This window comes from Odontesthes bonariensis, chromosome 15 (assembly GCF_027942865.1).
Source record: "Odontesthes bonariensis isolate fOdoBon6 chromosome 15, fOdoBon6.hap1, whole genome shotgun sequence".
NCBI classification, from domain to species: domain Eukaryota; kingdom Metazoa; phylum Chordata; class Actinopteri; order Atheriniformes; family Atherinopsidae; genus Odontesthes; species Odontesthes bonariensis.
In genome coordinates, this window is record NC_134520.1 from 14181093 (window position 1) to 14200335 (window position 19243).

A 19243-nucleotide genomic window follows, 5' to 3' on the forward strand; every position below is an offset into this window, starting at 1 on the left:
CTCAAATTGGGTTATCGGATCGGTAAATATGAATGTTTTAATGTCGCATCGTTCCTAAATCAAGTTTGTTTGTTTCCAGAAAACATAACAGTTGCTACGGCAAAGTCGAGTGGCCACAAACTTTTTCTTCCCAGACTGGAGGGGCATTAGGTTCATAGTAATCATCAGTGATTAAAGAATGATCTTCTCAGGAGGCAGGGGTCAGAGATCAGGACCCCGCACAGCGGCTAGACGGGGGTATTGTGATGCAGGATCTCTTTTGTCAAACGGGGCAGCAGTTCTTAAAAAGAAATGTTTTATCCCACGCTCCACGAGGGAAGGTTGAATTAAGCGAAAACTCCTCAATTATACAAAAATAAAAATGATGTTTTCTGTTTTTATTGAGCTGCACACACACATACGAAAAAAGAAAAAAAAAAATGATTTATCATAAACATAAAGGCTTTAGCCAAAGATTTTGCACACCATGCGTTCAGAAATATTTCAAAGCAACATTCTCATATGAGCTTCACAGTATAATGATATCAGGAAATACAACAACACATTAATCACGTAACAAATCAAAAGGTTCACTCAAACAGAATACAATGAACATTCAGAATGACAGCGACCGTGTCACTTTTAAGAACAAAGGTTATGAGAGGAAATGCGTCATAAATAAATAAATAGAAGGCGCTGACTAACGTGTACATGAGCGACTGGCTGAAAACTGCGGTTAATCAAGACACTGCACGGTAGTGTTTGAAAACGTATTCTAACGGCAGAAATGCGGGTGAAGCCTTAAATTGCGCGATTCCACTAAATACATATAAACAGGGAGGAAAGAGACGCGGCTCTAAACCCCTGAGCTCCCAGGCACTTTGGATAAAAAGCAACAAATGTTCAGCGTTTGGGTTTCAAACACTAATAACTACCCACGACGTCAGCACGTTGTGGCAGAAAAAGAGAAAAAGAAATCAATCGTTTTAGCACTCGTGAATCGGTTCTTTGAGGGACACAAAGTCCCTCACAAAAAAAAAAAACAACACTTTCTACTCAGGGAGGAAGTACTAACATCAGCCCTGATACCATTAAATATCTTAAATGCAGCATTTTACACTAGTCCTATGGAAAAAAAATAAAAGAAGAAGAAATCAGATCACACCAACACAGATATTTGTGAAAAGTTACAGAAGATTTTCTCATACAGTAGCTGGAGGATAAGATTGGGGCCTGTATGACAATGTGCAGCTGGCTTGCTGGCTGCTTTCGGGCTCCGCTTGGGTTTCCTGCCACTGTGCATGCAATACTGGTGGACTTTTACACCGTGGTAACACGCAGCATGACTCTCTGCATTTACAAGTCTGAAAAAAAATAAAAATAAATCACTTTTCTGAACTCTTGAACACGTCTAAAAATCTTTAAAAAAAAATTTAGAAAAACAGCTTGTTTTCAACTTTCTGAATACCAGCTTTTGATAATCGTGTGTCGGGTATGAAACAGCCAAACTAGCTGTTAGGTGGGTGTTATGCAGATATGTTACATGGCGACGTAGATCAGTAACAGCAAAATTGTGCACATTTAAAATGAGGCGTTCATGACAGCTCAGGAGCCTTGTTTTCTGTGAGGAATGTGAACTTTGCAGATGCTTTGCAGACACTGAATGAAAGAAAAATGAGAAAAAAAATGATAATATGGCCTCCAGTCTTTGCATTTTTCTTTTTTTTGTGGAGTTCTGTTCAATAACAAAGGAGATGCAGATTTGTTCATTATAGCATGAGATAAAAACTTAACAAGTCAATTTTAGCGAAACTGGAGAGGAGAGATGGAGCAGCACAGAATGAAAGAAAACTATTTAAGTCTCTCCACCAAACATTTCACAAATATGGTTTCTTGGATCAAGTGGTTTTCAAAGCCGTTTTTGGGATTTATTCTACAATGGACTTTTTTTTCTTTTCTTTTTAAAAAAAAAAAAAAAAAAAAAAAGCAACATTTTTTTTCTGTCTTCATCAAATATTTCACAGATGATCCTCCGGTTATCCAACAGATATCTGCTTTTTGAAAATGTTAATCTGTCGGCCAACTGAAATCTGCAACATGGCCGCCAAACGGGAAGCAAGGTGTCCAAGCAATGCTTTGATCAATTTATTATATAAATTCTGAACCCCATTTTTGTTTTTTTGTTTTTTAGTAAGTAAGCGCACGGTTTTTAAATCAAGCTTTGGCCATTAAGGGGGTCTCCAAGAAGCAAACCTGTATTTAACCATTTTGTTTGAAAGCTGGCTCAGCAGAGCTCTCACAGTGCCCTTCCGGTTTAGTTGTGGCCCCCAAGCTCTCTTTCAGAGCACAGGTGACCTGTCCTCAACAATATAACTGGTCGGGTCCAGTTTGCACATAAACTGAAACATTTACGGCTGCTGCTCTGCTAAACGTGCTGCCTGTGTTACACATTTGCATAGACACAACCTGCAGGACTTGAAGAAGCCATGCACAACATTGAAAGCTGGACGGACAGAGATGCACTCTCTTTGTGATACAAGCCCTAGTTCTATCTGTATATTGTGTTCTTGAAACCAGTATCCTGCTGGTCAATACTGCAACGGAGTCCAACCTTAATCAGAAATTTCATTACAAAATTAGGCATAGTCCGTCTGTGGTAGTGTGGTTTCATGTCCCCTTTGCTGTCTGCCAACATCCTTTGCAACAGCCAACCACCATAGGCTGAGTGGTCAAGTTGCATTGTATGTAGAGACACATAGCACTCCAGTTTCCTCAGTTCTGCATTAAGTATTGATGGAAGTAGATGCCAAACAGAGAGCTGATGACTTGGCAGGCAGCCACCCACCAGGTGAGAAAAGCAAAGAAACCACGGAAGAAGAGTGGAGTGAGGACGGAGCGCAGAGCGTTGAAGGTCTCCGACAGACGAGCTACTGTGGCCTGGATGTCCTCTTCCATGTCCTCCATCCCCTCTTCATCCTCATCGAGACCAACAGGCAGCACAGGTGCTGCTGTGGGCATCAGCAGTGCTGGTGTCACCCCAGGGGCCGCCTCGGTACCCGGCACCCAGGAGAAGTCCCCTGTAAGAAAACAATGCAATGTCTAGTAGTCAATGTCTGACTACTAGTTTTGGTCCCAGCTTCAGTTCTGCTAAATGCACACATCCAGTTAGCTTTGATGTAAGCTAACCACCAAGACAGCTTATATCTACAAGTTGGGTAAATGTCAAAACGTTGGTGCACAGGTCAGTGTTGGCTGCTGCTCTCATCAGTTAAAGCCACCAGTGTCGCATCAGTGCTCGTATTCTGTAGCATCACTCGAGAACCAACACTTGGCGTTTTTTGGGTGTGTTTTTTTTTTGTTTTTTTTTTTTGGAACAGCTCACTAAGACGATGGTTACAGGAAAACTCTTCATGCATCAGATACAGTTTGAGCTCTTTCACCTCATCACTGAGCTTAAAAGTACATATCTGTCAAACATTACAAAACAATTCAGGCTGTAGCTACAACATAATAAATCATTAACAACAATAATAATGATAGAAATATCAGTTAACGTATAAGCTACGCAAAACTACAGTATTTCTGGCTTCCAGCTAAACAAAACGTGATTACTGATATGAACGGAGGGCCAGGAGAAAGCTGAGTATCATCAGCTCCAGGAACACGTGATTTTCATACATATATTTAGGTTTAAGTTAAAGCATAAAGCATTTCACTAAAGCTTAACTTTAGCTTTTAATGACTAACTAATTATCGAATCAGGATCCTCCAATTCTGAAGGTTTGAACTTTCACGACTGCATTTGACACCGTTGATCCTCATCTGTTAGCTGAAGTAAAGTGTTGGAACGGAATTAATTGCTCTGGTATTGTTTAAGGCAAGATCAAATACAAGCTGCTGACGAGAAGAAGCTAATCAAACGGAAGCAGAGCTTCAATCTTCAAAAATTCCCCTTACCTAATTTGACTATGTTAATTAGCTTAAAAAAATGTATTTCAATACACAGCCACAAAGGTCACTCAACACATAGCGACCACAGAAACACAAACCATGACCCCTTTGAAGGTCTAAATGATATCCAAACCATAAAAACCTTAACTTCCTAATCTAAATGAACAGAAAACGGTGATGGTGTCAGATTTTGATCTCCTAACTTCAGACCAAGATTGGTAGCAACACTGGGCCTTTGGGTACCTGCATTAAATCTGTCCTACCTTTGTGATGAATGATTCAATTGAATTCATTCCAACTCAAAAAATAAATAGAAAAACAAACTGGGAGCAATCTTGAGCAACAATTCCTTATATATGACCACCAAAAAAGTTCCAATGTTGGAGCCACTTTCTTTCAACTTGTGCTCCTTTAGGACATAATTTGACAGCTTTTCAAGCCTTTGTCTAATCTTGGCTTGACAAATGCAACGAGATTAAGTGTTTGTGGAACTCTGCTCTGGTTCTAAAACCCTGCGGCACAACTCCAAACAGACATTTCATCTGCACGACTTTCTTTCAATTAGCCTCAATTAGTAGTTTTAGACTTAATTCTAAGATTTTGTCTTTTACCCCTTAATGTTTAGAGGGATTACCGCCTCATCTTTCATTCAGCAAAAGAACTCCAAGGTTTACAACCTCCAAGGTGCAGATTAAAATCTAGTGGAACTCAGGCCTTTTCAATGGCTCCTTGTAACCCTAATCATTGTCATTACAAACTTTCTGAAATATCTATCTAGCTCTATATCTATCAGCTAGCTACATCTATCTATCCATCTAGATACATATATGAAACATTTATAATTCGGACAGTTATTCAGATTATAAAGGAATTCATTTTGTTTTGTTTTTTGTGTTAAAACAGCTTTATAATTGCTTTGAATGCACTTTTGCTTTTTATGTATAATTATGTTATGTATAATGTTTTAAGTGATCTGATATGGGACTTGAAGTGTTTTATGTTCAGTAAAACTCTACAGAACTTGTATGAACACCAGTTTGTAAAACATCATGTTGTTGCGTTCATGTTTCCAGACATAATGCTAAGCTAAGCCGGCTGTCTCCTCACTGCGACCTCATGCACAACTGACAGGCGAGAAATGTCAATCTAGCTGGAAAGCTGAGAGTGGATCTCATCCTCAAATGCAATGTTTCTGATGACAGAAGCTGTATTACACTTACCCAATGCTTTAAGGGACAGAGTGGAGAAGAGGATGAGCAGAGTAGGAAGCATATACTGAAGAGTTACTACTGTCAAGTAGCAAAACACACGTGTGACCTGAAAAACATTGAGATTTACTGACATTTCTCTTCTTTGCAGACCAGAGAATTCTCTAAATGATTCTGAATTTAAAAAAAAAAAAACTTTAATGGACAAATCAAATCTTTATTGTTTAAATATGTAAAACTCTCAGTTTCAGACTCAAGGCAGGACAAGAAAAATCACAGAGCAAGGAGTGAAAGTGGGGCCAACCTTTCTCTGGATGTCAATGGCAGCGATGCGGCCTGCCTCCTTCTTCATCTGCTCCACCCACTTCTGAGCCAGGTTGAGGTAGGCCTGCAGGTGGTAACGGGTCAGCCCCAGCCGCAGCGCACACAGCACCACGATGATCCACAGACGCATGCTGTCAAAGGATGCACTGGGCACTCTGCAAAAGTAATATTACAAGTAACCAGCCGGCACTACGCGCTGTTTGGGGGACATTTATTGTTTCTCTTCAAATCTAAGTTACTAGTGGTGGATAAAAGGAGCACACTCACAATGTGATGGAAGTCTTTCCCATCGGTGCATTTGCCAGGAAGTCTCTTGCCATGGGTTTCACCCACAGAACCAGCACAATGACTGGAGACAGGAAACTCATGTGCAGCAAAATCCTGTCAGGAAACATAAGAGACATCCCTGAGAAACCTGAACATGGCTAATGTGTTGTTAAAATAATCCATTAGCCATGTTTTATTCATTTCTATCTTTACAAAAGGAGCAGTTCTTACTGGATGAGTGGGCGATCTGAATTCATCTGTACAGCATCTAGATGTGTCTGAGCCAGCCGCAGACCGGGGAAGGCCAGGAGGGCACCGATGTAAGCGCAGATAGCCGCCAGACCGAGCTTCACTGTCAGCTTGGTCACTGGGATTCTCATGTCAAAACAACCAAACAGCTACATTTTAATGTGGCTGCATCTAGTGAAGATGTTCTTTTAAGCATTTTCGGCCAATATGAGGTCATACATTGCCCTAAATCAAAGCACAGTGCAAAATCCCACACACTTTTACAAGCAAAACTTTTTTCCGAGCATTTCAGTTGCAAGTTGTCTTTGAGCGCGCGGACAGATACTTACGACCATTCGGCATAGCCCTGCTGTCTCGCAAAGATTTCCAAACTGTCAAAAAGACTGGTAAAGCCGGGCTCGAGGCCAAATTCCAGGTAGTCCTCCCTAACCACCAGAACCAGCATGGCCACGAGCAGAGACAGAAAGCCAAAGGCAAGGCACACCGAGCGCTCACCACCCTCCTCAGAGCGGAAGTAGTGGCTCATCAGAGTGCGAAGGGTCTTTCTGAGGGATAGGGGTTAAAGGAGAGCAACCGAAAGGCAACAGTAACAAATACCCAGCCTGATACCAGGGGCGTAGCACCAAATTTGGGGCCCCAGGAACAACCACTACCATGCATATTTGAACCAACATCGACCCTATGTTAGGCTTTTGGGACACTTGTATAGGCTAATAGTTATTATGAAAATAAATACATTTAAGACAAATATGGCTTCTATTTCACAATTATGTGGTAGCCAACAAAATGAGAGATTATTTTTTAATTATTTGACTTCAGCTGCTATCAGGGCCGTAGCCAGGATTTAGGAATAGGCGAGGTCCATGATGCGCGCGCACAGCACGCGCCGAAATTTTTACAATATATATATATATATATTTTTTTTTTAAATTATATAGTTTTTAATATATAGCAGTGTTGCACATTGAGGCTAGTAGCAAAATAAACCATTATAATGTAACAAGAACCCATAGCTAAAAAGAACCTGATTATTTCCCACTGCAAGCATACACATGTTTGGTACAAGCAAAGGCCATTTGGCCAGGCATAGAGTAAGGCTAACTAACCAATATAAAAAAAATAGAGTTAAATATAGATGGATAGATGCATATTGTAGGCTATAGCTGTTGCTAAACAACCTATAAAGATTTATGGGCTATATTGAATTCATTACTAAATTAGATGTGAAAAATTGTCTCCAGCCTACATAAATGTGCATTGCTATAACAAGGTGCTGTCTTCTTTATTCACGAACCATACATGACATCGATATAACAATCATATCATTCTAAAGAGCTCGAGCTGAGCTTTCCGTCAGTATATAGCAATCGCCGCTGCACTGCAGAGTGGCCGAGGAAATCGTTCGTCAAATTCGTCTAATTTTTCTATTACTGATTACTGGTATGCAGCTACTATGTTGACGGTACTTTTCTCACCGACTACGGAGCGCACACACGTGTTATACACACCGTTGGAAAGGGCAGAAACAGACCTTTCAAATGGTACCACGCACTCACACATTCACGAAAGTGATGTCAACACAAACGTCAATTGAAACGTGTATGCGAAAACCGAGATTAAAAAAATAAAAAAATAAAAAATCCCTGAAAATTAGCGAGGTCCAGACCTCGCTTTCCTCATAGCTGGCTACGGCCATGGCTGGTATCACAGTGGTATGCAACGGAATGTGAATGGGATAATCAGTTACTGTAGGCTGTAATTTTGACATTTGGGCTCACCTTTCTTGGGAAAGAAATCAGTAAGCAGTTGATTTCCTTCATTTTGTCTCTCTTGCCTTTCTTCTCTTTTCTGAAAGCCTGATTTTTTTTTTTTTTTTTTTTTTTGGATGACATCTCTCATGTGCCGGCTGCTGCGTTTAATGCCTAATAATGAAATGAGTGAAATTTATGGCGCATGTACAATCAAAAGTCCGCCAGAGGGCGGACTAAACCAATGCGCACTAATAATGGGGGTGTCTGATATAGATTATAGCCTATTGGCAGGCTGGGATATACATTTCAACAGATGTATTTCCAGAGAACATTGGATTTTTATAAATTACCAACATATATTGATATTATTTAAAAAATGATTTTTAAAAAACAAAAGAAGAAGAAAATTTCCCTTAGGGCCCCCCCTGTAGGCTGGACCCTGTGAATCAGTCTGACTTTTCCCCCCTGTTCGACGCCGCTGCCTGATACTCTCCACATAATTTAGTGAAGATTTTAAAATACAAATAGTTGAGATGCAATGCGAGTTATACGTTAACATTGCTTGTTCAATTTAATTTTTCAATTCATTTTTATTTATATAGCGCCAAATACAACAAATGTCATCTCAAGGCACTTAGATAATAAAGTCCAATTCAAGCCAATTGGAATTAAATTAATTGTAATCATAATTATTCATAAAATAATCCAATTTGTTCATTTTGTTAGTGCTAGCATACAGTCTGATATGAAAATATAGCTATCGTGGAAACATGACGAGATGTTTCATTAACACAATCATTAAATCGTACAAAACGTTCATGACAGCAGCTTTGCAATGAGATCATTGGGTTTTGTATAGTCAGTCTGTACAAACAAACTTGGTACGGCTGTTGTGTCATTCTAAGTTACGTCACAACTGAAGGATACAAACCAAAGAGAACAGTGAGGACACACCATATGGCTCCGATATTGATCTCTTTACTGGCATCCACCACATTGTAGTAACACTCGGTGAACAGGAAGACACCCAGTGTGTAGACTGCAAAATCTACAAGCCACTGGTATTCCAGAAAAAAACGCAGCACTTGAAGAATAAGAGCAAAAATTCTTTCATTCAAAATGCATTTCAAAGAATGTTTTCATGGAGTGAAATTTAATGGCAAAATGAAGCATATACATAATGAGTTAGTACTCAGCACCTTAGTTTATAGCATATTTCATACTTGGAAAAAGATATTGAGTGTTTGCTTTACCAAGAGCGTCAATCATGTTGACCGGAGCTTTCTCCAGGTGAAGGTCGATGTCTTTGGGCACAGTGAGAGGCTTGCTTTCCCCATTCTGTCGTCTATGAACGGTCAAACATGAAGGGGAAATATGACTACATTTTAACTTTGTGGTTGAGCGTTGTAAGAGGAGAAAATCAGAGGTGGGTATCGGAGACGGATTGGCAACGCATCAAACGAAAAATTGTTCACCTGTCTCTCCTATTTTGTTTTGGCATCTGCTTGCCTGCCAATGCACACAGCTCTCCCTCTGAAGGGTGCTTGAACCGGAACAAGCTGCAGGGAAAGACAGACACATATCTGAGTGATAAAAGCACAGCACATCAGACACAGGATACAGAAACTGGTTGTAAGGGTGATATTACCTGCCACTGCAGATGAGCCAGCGTGCAAATGAGTAGTGCGGAGCCATCCTTTGCATAATGCTGGCAGCCAGCAAGCTGACCACCAGCTGAATCCCCATCAGCGCCTGTTAAGGAAGGAAACACAAGTATCATTTGTTTATACCTTGCTAATGAAGACACCTATTAGTAGGTAATCCATAAAATAGTTGGAGAGCCCTATCTACAACAAAGGCAAGATAGCATTTCAAAACTAGTTCGAAAAAAAAAGTTGAAAGAAAATGCAGTTTTCACGATAGCACATTTAACTTTGTCCACATTTAACTGGCTGGAGTCGAAGCTAAAGTTGCTTTCTGAAAATGAAAAGCTCACAGCAACCACAGATAAAAGTTTGTACAGGTTTAAACACGGGGTGCGTTGAAAGCCCCCTCTCAATGAATGAAACTTAGCAAATGGCTAAGGTGCTAAATTTAGCCAAAACTCTAGCACCTGTCAGCCTGCTGCAAGCGTAAGCCAACTAGTTAGCATTAGCAAAGTATCTTTCAGTAGCTGATTGAGCTCACCAGCGAACCATAAAGCGCGCTGTTTACACTAATAGTCAGAGGCTCGTGCGTTAGGGTGTCAATCAATTTACCATCGCCTCTGTCCAAAGAAATGGTTAAACCCAGAATAGCTGCCACGGCGTCTGTACATGCAAGAAAGTCTTTGACAGCTGAACCCACTGACATGTGAAACTGCCGAATACCCCGGATGTACTCGTGGGGTCCCAAGCTGCCTTCAGGTGCTTCACGAAAAGCTTAGTAATTTTTAAAGACTAAAACCAAAGCCGCCACAACCAGCAGCAAAACTAGCTAGGTTACAAATGTTTATCCTAGTTTTTATGTATTTGTGTTTCGAAGGTTTATTGCTACTGTGGCCAGTTTATAATCTTTTAATGTGATTTAAATGGATGTCAGGTCTGAAAGCCTACGTTTCCACCCACCACTAACAGGGAAGTAGGAAAGTTAAAAGTTGTTGGACATTATTATGTCAAATGCCATGACCTTGTTTTGCTCGTGTTAGTGTCTGTCCTTACTATTTTATAAGATGTGTTTTTGAATATCTTTTTAGTGCAGAATTACCTCTGTAATTGCTTCATTTAATGCAAAAAATAAGCATAGTACAACCTGCAGAGGAAAATGTAGGTGTAATATTTACTGAACCGAGAATTTTTAATTGTTTAGCAAATTTTTTAGCCTGACAGGCTTTGCACTGTGGACACTGTTGTTGTCAATTGTTGAAAATATTTTGTATACAAGGCAAAAATAGGCAAGGCAAGGCAAGGCATCTTTATTTATATAGCGCATTTCATACCACAGGCAACTCAATGTGCTTTACATAAAGACAAGGCATTTAAAAGAACAGCATAAAAACAAGCAATTTAAAGAGAAAAAAATAGAATAATAAATTGAAAACACAGTTAAAAGCAATCAAAGAAGAGGGGAAAAAGAAACTCAACCATAAGCACACCGAAAGAGAAATGTTTTTGACCTGTAATTTAAAAGTGCTTACAGTTGGGGCTGATTTCAGTTCTGCTGGTAGTTTGTTCCAGTTGGTGTGCAGCATAACAGCTAAAAGCTGCTTCACCGTGTCTAGTTTGAACTCTGGCCTCCACTATCTGACCTGAGTCAGCAGATCTCAGAGATCTGCTGGGTTTATACTCTACTAGCATGTCATTCATGTATTCTGGACCTAAACCATTCCGTGATTTGTAGACGAGTAGCAGAACTTTAAAATCTATTCTGTATCTGACCGGGAGCCAATGTAAAGACTTAAGAACTGGGGTGATGTGATGTGATCTCTTTGTTCTGGTTAAAACTCGGGCTGCAGCGTTCTGAATGAGCTGCAGCTGTTTGAGACTCTTTTGGGGGAGTCCAGTCAGAAGACCGTTACAGTAGTCAAGTCTGTTGGAGATGAAAGCATGAATCAGCTTCTCCTGATCTGTTTGGGACATGAAACCCTTAATTCTGGATATGTTCTTAAGTTGATAAAAGGCTGATTTGGTGACTGATTTGATATGATAGTTGAAGGTCAGGTCTGAGTCTATCAGCATGCCGAGGTTCCGGACTTGGTCTTTAGTTTCTAGAGACAGTGACACCAAGATGTTTACTGACAGCAAACCTCTTCTCTTTGTGGCCAAACACAATAGCCGCTTTCGGACTGTAGGAACCTTTGGCAGTTCTAATAACCTTTTAATCCGCGGGGCCGTTTTCTCCCGTGTTCGGACATACAGGAACTCGGGGCTTTCTCCCTCAGTTCCTATAACTATTTAGCTCCTTCTCCGAGGTCGGGTCTTTTCATGGTTCTATAGAACGATCTGAGGAGGTGTGTGGTGGTCGGTAGCTACGCCCCATGTCATGCTATCACGGCTGAAATGTTTACTCATACACGGACACAACCGGCGGGTGTTTAATAAGTTAAACTTACACTGGTCTCATTTGTCTGCAGCGCTCTGCTCTCCTTTCTTCCTTCATGAAATGAAAAAGTATCTCCTGACTCTCTCTGTGAGCTTTTCCAGCCTCGATATTAGACGCCTGATGTGATCGTCCATGATTAATATCACCATCATGCAGACCATAAACACAGTGGCCTCCCCACTCTCCATATTAGCTTCTTGGTGGTGTTTTTTCTACTCTCATTACTTTTACCGTTTTGTTTTGTGTTTGAATGTAGCGCTAAACGGCTAACGGCTAACACGTCACTGAAGCGGACGGCTGCGCGCGGCGCATCAGTCCCTATCAGGTCCTGACTCATGTGCGAATGCAGACTGAAACAGTTCCGCTGGGGAAGGATAGTTATCAGAACGAAATTCGAGGAGGGTAGTTCTGATAACTACTTTCTTAGAACGGTCTGTCCGAAAGCGGCTAATGACCTCAGTTTTTTCTTGATTTAACTGAAGGAAATTTTGGTTCATCCCCTTTTTGACTTGCTCTAAGCAGTCGCACATTGACTCTATAGGACTGCAGTCATCCGGAGACAGTGCAAGATATATCTGTGTGTCATCTGCATAGCTGTGGTAGTTGACTTTAGAGTTCTTCAGAATTTGACCCAGAGGCAGCATGTATAGAGTGAACAGAAGGGGTCCAAGAACTGACCCCTGAGGAACTCCACATGTCATAGCCACTCGATCTGATTGATTACTTCCAATAGTCACAAAATAACTCCGCTCCTCCAAGTAGGATCTGAACCATTCCAGGACTGTCCCGCTGAGTCCTGCCCAGGTTTCCAACCTGTTCAGCAGTATACTGTGATCCAGAGTGTCAAATGCAGCGCTGAGATCCAACAATACCAGAACTGACACCTTGCCTGAGTCAGTGTTCAACCTTATGTCATTTAACACTTTAATAAGAGCCGTTTCTGTACTGTGGTGAGGTTGGAAGGCTGACTGAAATTTGTCAAGGAGTCCACTGGAGTTCAAGAAGTTGATTAAAAAAAGTTGACTGAGTTGATTAAAAACCACTTTCTCAACAATCTTGGCTATAAAAGGAAGATTTGAGATGGGTCTGTAGTCGGTTAAAATGGAAGCATCCAATGTTCTCTTTTTTAGGAGTGGCTTGATGGCAGCTACTTTTAAGGGTTTAGGAAACGTGTCTGATTGAAGTGAGCAGTTTATTATTTGCTGCAAATCTGTTTGGACAGAGCTTACAATAGTTTTAAAGAAGTCAGATGGCATTGTGTCAAGACAGGATGTCCATGGTTTAAGATGCTGGACTGTTTCTTCTATGGTTTTTTGGTCAACTGTATTGAATTCTGACATCAAAGTTAATTGATTCCTAGGTGGTTTTAAGGATTGCGTCATTTTATTATTTTGCTGATTTATGTTGATATTTAGCCTTATAGATTTGATTTTCTCATTGAAAAAACAAGCAAATTCATTGCATTTTTCTGTGGAACAGAGTTCTGAAACTATCTGTTTTGGGGGGGTTGTAAGCTTATCAACCATAGCAAACAGAGCACGAGTGTTGTTGATGTTCTTATTAATCATTTCAGATAAGTGTTGCTGTCTAGCCCGGAGTAACCCGTGGTTAAATTTACAAAGACTTTGTTTCTAGAGGTCATGGTGAATTTGAAGTTTAGTTTTTCGCCATTTACGCTCTGCTTTTCTGCATTCTGTTTTCAAGGCCTTTACAATCATAGTGTAAAATAATAGAACATAAAAGCCTAAGTCCAGTATCAAGCAAGACCGAGAGAATGTTTTGCTTTTAAAACTACAGTAACCGGCCTCCTCAAGCAGTGATGGGACACAGTGTAATTATTTGCAGAAATTTGTATAATTTGCAGTTATCAACTCAATTTTACACATTTTACCTTTTTACATTTTACACAGAGTCTCAACTGTTTTGGAAATGGCTGTTTATGGAAAAACATTACAAATGTAATAAGGAAGTCCATATGGCAGTTTTAATTTGTCCGCGTGCTTCAATTCATTGGCTCTAATTAAAATGTAAGGTTTTTAACCATCTTAGCTCCTTGTTCTTCCTCAGTACCCCCGAATGCCTCTGTGTGATCCTCCTAATGATAATCTCCAGGTTTCATGCTTCCACCATCGCACATCTTAACATTTCACTGGATGAAAACAAACATTATGCAAATTATGAAGCTTAAAGTCTCAGATATGCTCCTCTTGCTCCCTGCTTTGGCATTAAAACACTGCTCAGATGGGGTGTGAAAAAAAGTTTTTTTTTGCCCATATTTTGATCTAATAGCTTTTTGGAGCATTATTTTCCACATTATTTTCCAGTTTGAAAACAAGAAAGACTGCCTAATAGTCTTTCGAGTGTGTTGTCTGGCTGTCTTAACACTTTATAGAAAATGTTATATCTGCTGAGTTTACGAAGACAGTTCTGACATTAGAATTACCGTAAGCCATGAGGTGTTTGGGGAGTGATGGAGGACAACAGCTATGGGTGCGCAGAGGCCTGCCTCATATGTGGATTGGTCAGTTTGTGAATGATTATCGACACACAAACAAACACTTACACACTCGCACACCATGGCCTGCACGTGCATTATAATATCAGCTCATCCTCTGCGACACAGAGGCCCGTGTGCCTTCAACAGTGAAAGGCATTTACAACACTTTGTTGAAAGATCTTTTCCCAGAACCCTTCCCAGCATTCAAATCTGTATTTTGGATTTGTGTCCGTGTCATTTGGGAGGTCTTCTTAAATTGATCGAATTCCCCTCTTTCTGCTAATTGGCGGCACCCCTTCTGCTGAAGGTGTGTCTGATCCTTTGCCCTCTGAATTTGCACGCAAGAGTGTGACGTTTCAGTGAGAGCTGCAGATTTGATCAAATGGAGCTCTGAGCAGTGGAGCAGCAGCATTTCTGGTGGGCACACATCTGTATGCATAAATCACCTAAAATTATTAGCTCAGCTCCGTATGGAACAGTGGGTGTTTGATCTTCATGAGTCGTTGATGTGACTAAAAGCTACACCTTGAGGCTATCAGTTTGTGAGTTTGTGAAAATAGAGATCACCTTTAAATTAAAATGTCCCTTTTTAACATCAACTTTTAGAGGATAAATTTGTTTTGCTTCAACTCATAAAACATGCATTGTACACATACGGGCAATTGAGACAAACTGGAGCAGTTTTGAACTCTTGTGCAATGTTACCAGCCATAACATTCATCCTAATCTTATCTAAAATGTGCTTTTTTCATGCTGGCAATTGTCATAGATAACTAACAAAAAGCTACAAAACTGACTCAAATGTTCTGTACATTCTCCCAACATCTCAGACATTAAAATGTCAATCACACTGTGAGAATAAATGTCTCTGTCTGGGTGGAAAAAAAAAAAAACACCTCCATCATTATCAACTTTGACACAAATGCTAATCCCTCTGCCATGTCCGCCATCTGTGGTTGAAGAGCCGGGGCAGAAATTACTGAAAAAAATGGACACAAATAAAATGCAAATCTACACGGGCTACAAGTGGCTCCCCTCCCTCTGCTCGGCTCGGGGGGCCTCTTGGTTCCCACACCACTTCCCTGTTTTTCTCCCAGGGTGCTGCTGGGATACCGGCGGCTGCTTCTGAGCCCGCAGCAGGCACGCTGCCCTCCCATTGGCTGTTCTTTGTTAAGCCCCTTGCATGGCATTCACCTCCTGATTTGAATATATGCAAATGCTGCAATGGTGGCCTATCAAAGGACCCCCACCCCCCAAATACCACTGCTATGGTTATTTTTCCTTGCTCGTCTGCCTTAATTTTCCCTGCTTTTTTTTTTTGTCTCTTTTTTTAACTGCTGCCCTCTCTGCAGTGTAGGAGGAGAGCTGTGGGAACTGGCTACGAATGACCAGATCTGCTTTGTCACAGGGATTTATTCTAAAGAGGAGTGAGACTCATGACTGTTAATTAACAGGCTCATGGAAAGATATGAGAAAGAAGGAAGCGCATGGAAAGAGGCTGTAAAAGTCCTGCAATATTTCTTAATCTGATCCTCGATCTGCACGGTGCACAAATCAAGGCCCAGTCCCAAATCCCACCCTTGGCACTTACGCTTCCATTTTGCAACAGTATGGAGCAGAGATGTGGTGTCATTCGGCCTTTCAGCCGCATGGATTGAGTGCTGTTTCTTGATTTCCAGAAGAAAAAAAAGGATGCCCCTGCACAATCTGAAAGAAATATATATATAAAAAAGAGGGGTAGCACCAAGAGGAGGATTTGGGATTTGCCCAAATGCAGTTACAACTGTCATATATGGCAGCACTATAGTCTGTGGATTTTTCTTCTATCTGACCAAGCAAAAACATCCTTGAGTCCATCAAAAGACACCTTTTGCTGATCACGTTACAGTAATAAACATTTTACATGTTGCCGTTTGTAGTGCAGGAGAAGGAAAAAGCTCCAGTGTTACAGTTCCATTTCAACTAAAATCCTGTAAAAGCTGTAAGCTCATGAATCTAACGTGCCTGCTTTCATGGGAGCCTTTTTTTTTTTTTCTTTTTTTTTTTACAGCAGACATGTTGGAATTTTCACAGCAGTAAAGCACAGTTATGAATATGTTATGTGAAGGAGGCTCATCCAACAGTCTTGAAGAGATTAACATTCAACGAGTCCCTTTTTGTGTTGAAATAATAAAAGAAAATGCTGGTACGTGATGCCAGTGTTAATGTACGTTGCGCAAGATGCACGCGCATACACGAGGCCTTTAAAATGCACAATCGAGTGGCTTCATATTCAGTGTGTGTATCAGGAGAAAACAGCTCAGCCTAATGCTGCTGCCATGCCTTAAGCTGTTTCTCTGGGTTGTTCTCACGCCGTTTGCGGATTTGGAGATCAGTCATTGCGCACTTTGATTCTAATTTCGCAAATGTGCGATGCTACTTCGGTTTCTCTCGTTGCCGGTGTTTCTGGATGCGGAGACGATGCCGGGTCGTCCTTTTGGCCCACACGTGCAGATGTCTGATGTCCCAGCACGCCCAAGGCAATACACGAGTGAATTGTGGCACTCTCAAGTGCGATCTTCTACATTAATGTATTTCAGTCCTTGGTGCTGGAAAATAACGAAAATGACAAGCATTACCGTAAAATATTGTAAAAATGTAGATTTCATGACAACATAGGTCTCACGTTTATCATCTCAGTTATCTTTCCTTTCTTTCATTTTTTTTCATGTGGGGATGTCTTTAGTGAAAAAAAAAGATTGCATTGGACTCTCCTTCTTTTTTTGCTCCTTTAAAGCAGAACTTTTTTTTTTTATCAGTATATGGTTGAACATTTCTATCTAGTTTTTCTTTATAAAAAGCGCGGGCAGGGCCAACTGAAACCAAAATGCCACGTGCACGTGCCCAAACGCAGGTGGACGTTTCCCCTTCGCGAGCAAAATAAATGAAAGTGTCACTGAAAAAGATAGAAGTGAATCTGATACACTGACACGTTAGAAGTGGCCATCTTTTAACGCATTCCAGGAGATCCACTTCCCAATCCGAACGCGTTTGCAGGCCCGCCTCTTCCCCCTTCATTCATTTTCAGGGAGCATTCTTGTATTTTAAATAACAATCGCGGGCACTGCGCTTGAACTTGACCGACAGAATTGGCTGGGAAAAGAGGCGCGACTTTGGCCCTTTGCTCCCCTCCTTTATGGAGAGGAGGCTGCAAGACTGATGTCAGCGCTCATTTGCATAAACTTCAGCCTGTTCCCAATTAAACCAGGAAAGCCAGAGAGTCCATCACTCTGTTGTCTCATGGCGGGGAACAGACCAACATCTCTCCTTCGGTCAGAGCGTCAAGGGCCAGAAGCACCAGCGGCTGACGTGTAAGTCCATAAGTTCTGTTGGAGCAGTTTTTCTTTTTCTTTTTTTTTAAATGTATTGTGAAATTTGGATTCATTTGGAAGTTTTAAGTTCATGTAAGCATTTTATTTTTAAATCTACATACAATAAATCAGCTTTATTTGTCTTTATTTTCTGTTTTGGTTCACGTGAGAGTGCTGCTGGACGTGACACCTGCGGCTTGTTTCTTAGTTCCACGCGTGGGGTTTCACTCTGTTATACATTCCCTGCATGCATGATCTGGCATTTGATGTTTTTGAGGGGCCTCGTCATTAATAATTCCTGGTCCGACTGCTGACACAACAAGGTGCAGTTGTCTTGAAATCCTTTAGATTTCGGCGGATTGCTGCTGCAGAGTGTCTTCACTGCTGTGTGTGAACGTGTCAGCCTGATGCAGGCATCCTTTCTGCTACATCTGTTCAATGTTCACCTGTGTGAGGATCTATCTGGGACAGCTGAGGCTGTCACATGATGTGAAGACATTTTCCCTCACCTCCAAGAGTAAAAGCATTTGACTCTCAGTGAATAATTATACCGATCATTACAATGTCGTTGTGGGGGATCAAAAGAATCAAGACAGCCAACAAGACTTTATTTTAACCCCATAAATTGATGGATAATGTTGCAAGATATTAATTCTATCTCTATATCTGAGAGTTTAGAGAGGGACACTTACACCTGGTTGCTGCTCATGTGGTGCTGTTTACAAATAATTCTTATTTCTATAATAGCAAGTCCATGTCCAGGATGATATCCAGCTGCAGAATCTGAGCTTTCTTGAATAACTCAGCATTAGTAAAACATCTGTTTTGCATAACATTTACTTTGTTTTGTTTTTAAATCTCTTTTAATACAACTTAGGAGTTGCTCTCCATCTTCACGAAGCCACTGCACTCAGTAACCGCAGTACTTAGGCGCTAATTTGGCTGCATGACAAATATTGGCACCCTGTTGGTCTTCATTTCTGACCTTTGACACCTTTATGCCCCAGTGTCAGGTCAGAGCCCTTTGAAGAGCAGCCATTACAATTCCCAGAAGTGGCCACTTGAATTGGTCAGTTATTAGCAGTTGAACCCAACGGGCTCAGTGTGGTCATGCATGATGACAGCCATTCAAATTTGACAGAAATACAGGATTTTTAAGGGCAAGTTGGGCTCAGTTTGAAACAGGAGGATTGGGATGTTTGGCTTTTTGTTAGGAGTTCAAACAAAAAGATCAAGGGGATCATTTGTGGGGCGATAAAACAAAGCAAAAATAATTTCCTCCTGGAGTCATTCAACCTTCACGTTAGATAAATAACAGTTTTCTCAAGGAAAAAAAAAAAAAGCCCATTCTTTCCAAATAAATACCGGATTCAAGAAAATGCATATTTCCAGTTTCCCTAAATGCATCAGACATTATTGCTAAGAGCCACTACAATAAAGAACGTATTTAGAAATCAGTTACAATACACATTTGACGTTTTGTGAAATCTTTATAGATAGAAAAACTCAAAATTCAATCAGCAGAAACGTAACTGAGAAACACAGTTCACGAGCGCAGATTTCTCTCTTTGCTTGTTTTTTTCATGA

General features: G+C 40.7%; 1 protein-coding gene and 1 long non-coding RNA gene across 2 annotated transcripts in view; one reads left to right on the forward strand and one right to left on the reverse strand.

Annotated features, from left to right (window-relative positions):
* Positions 1-362: 362 nt before the first annotated feature.
* Positions 363-10097, reverse strand: tmem161a (transmembrane protein 161A). The gene is made up of 11 exons (XM_075485095.1): positions 9988-10097; positions 9378-9481; positions 9205-9288; positions 8983-9074; positions 8657-8813; positions 6308-6523; positions 5961-6104; positions 5730-5843; positions 5443-5617; positions 5151-5247; positions 363-3056 (listed from the first exon to the last, which is right to left on the reverse strand). The coding sequence occupies exons 1-11, from the start codon at positions 9988-9990 to the stop codon at positions 2752-2754; spliced, it is 1491 nt and encodes a 496-aa protein (XP_075341210.1). The 5' UTR covers positions 9991-10097; the 3' UTR covers positions 363-2751.
* A 7484-nt stretch (positions 10098-17581) lies between these two features.
* The window catches only part of LOC142400304 (uncharacterized), a 41829-nt gene continuing 40167 nt past the window's right edge, over positions 17582-19243 (forward strand). The window contains exon 1 of the long non-coding RNA XR_012772921.1: positions 17582-17656. This is a non-coding gene — a long non-coding RNA (uncharacterized LOC142400304). The remainder of the gene's footprint in view (positions 17657-19243) is intronic.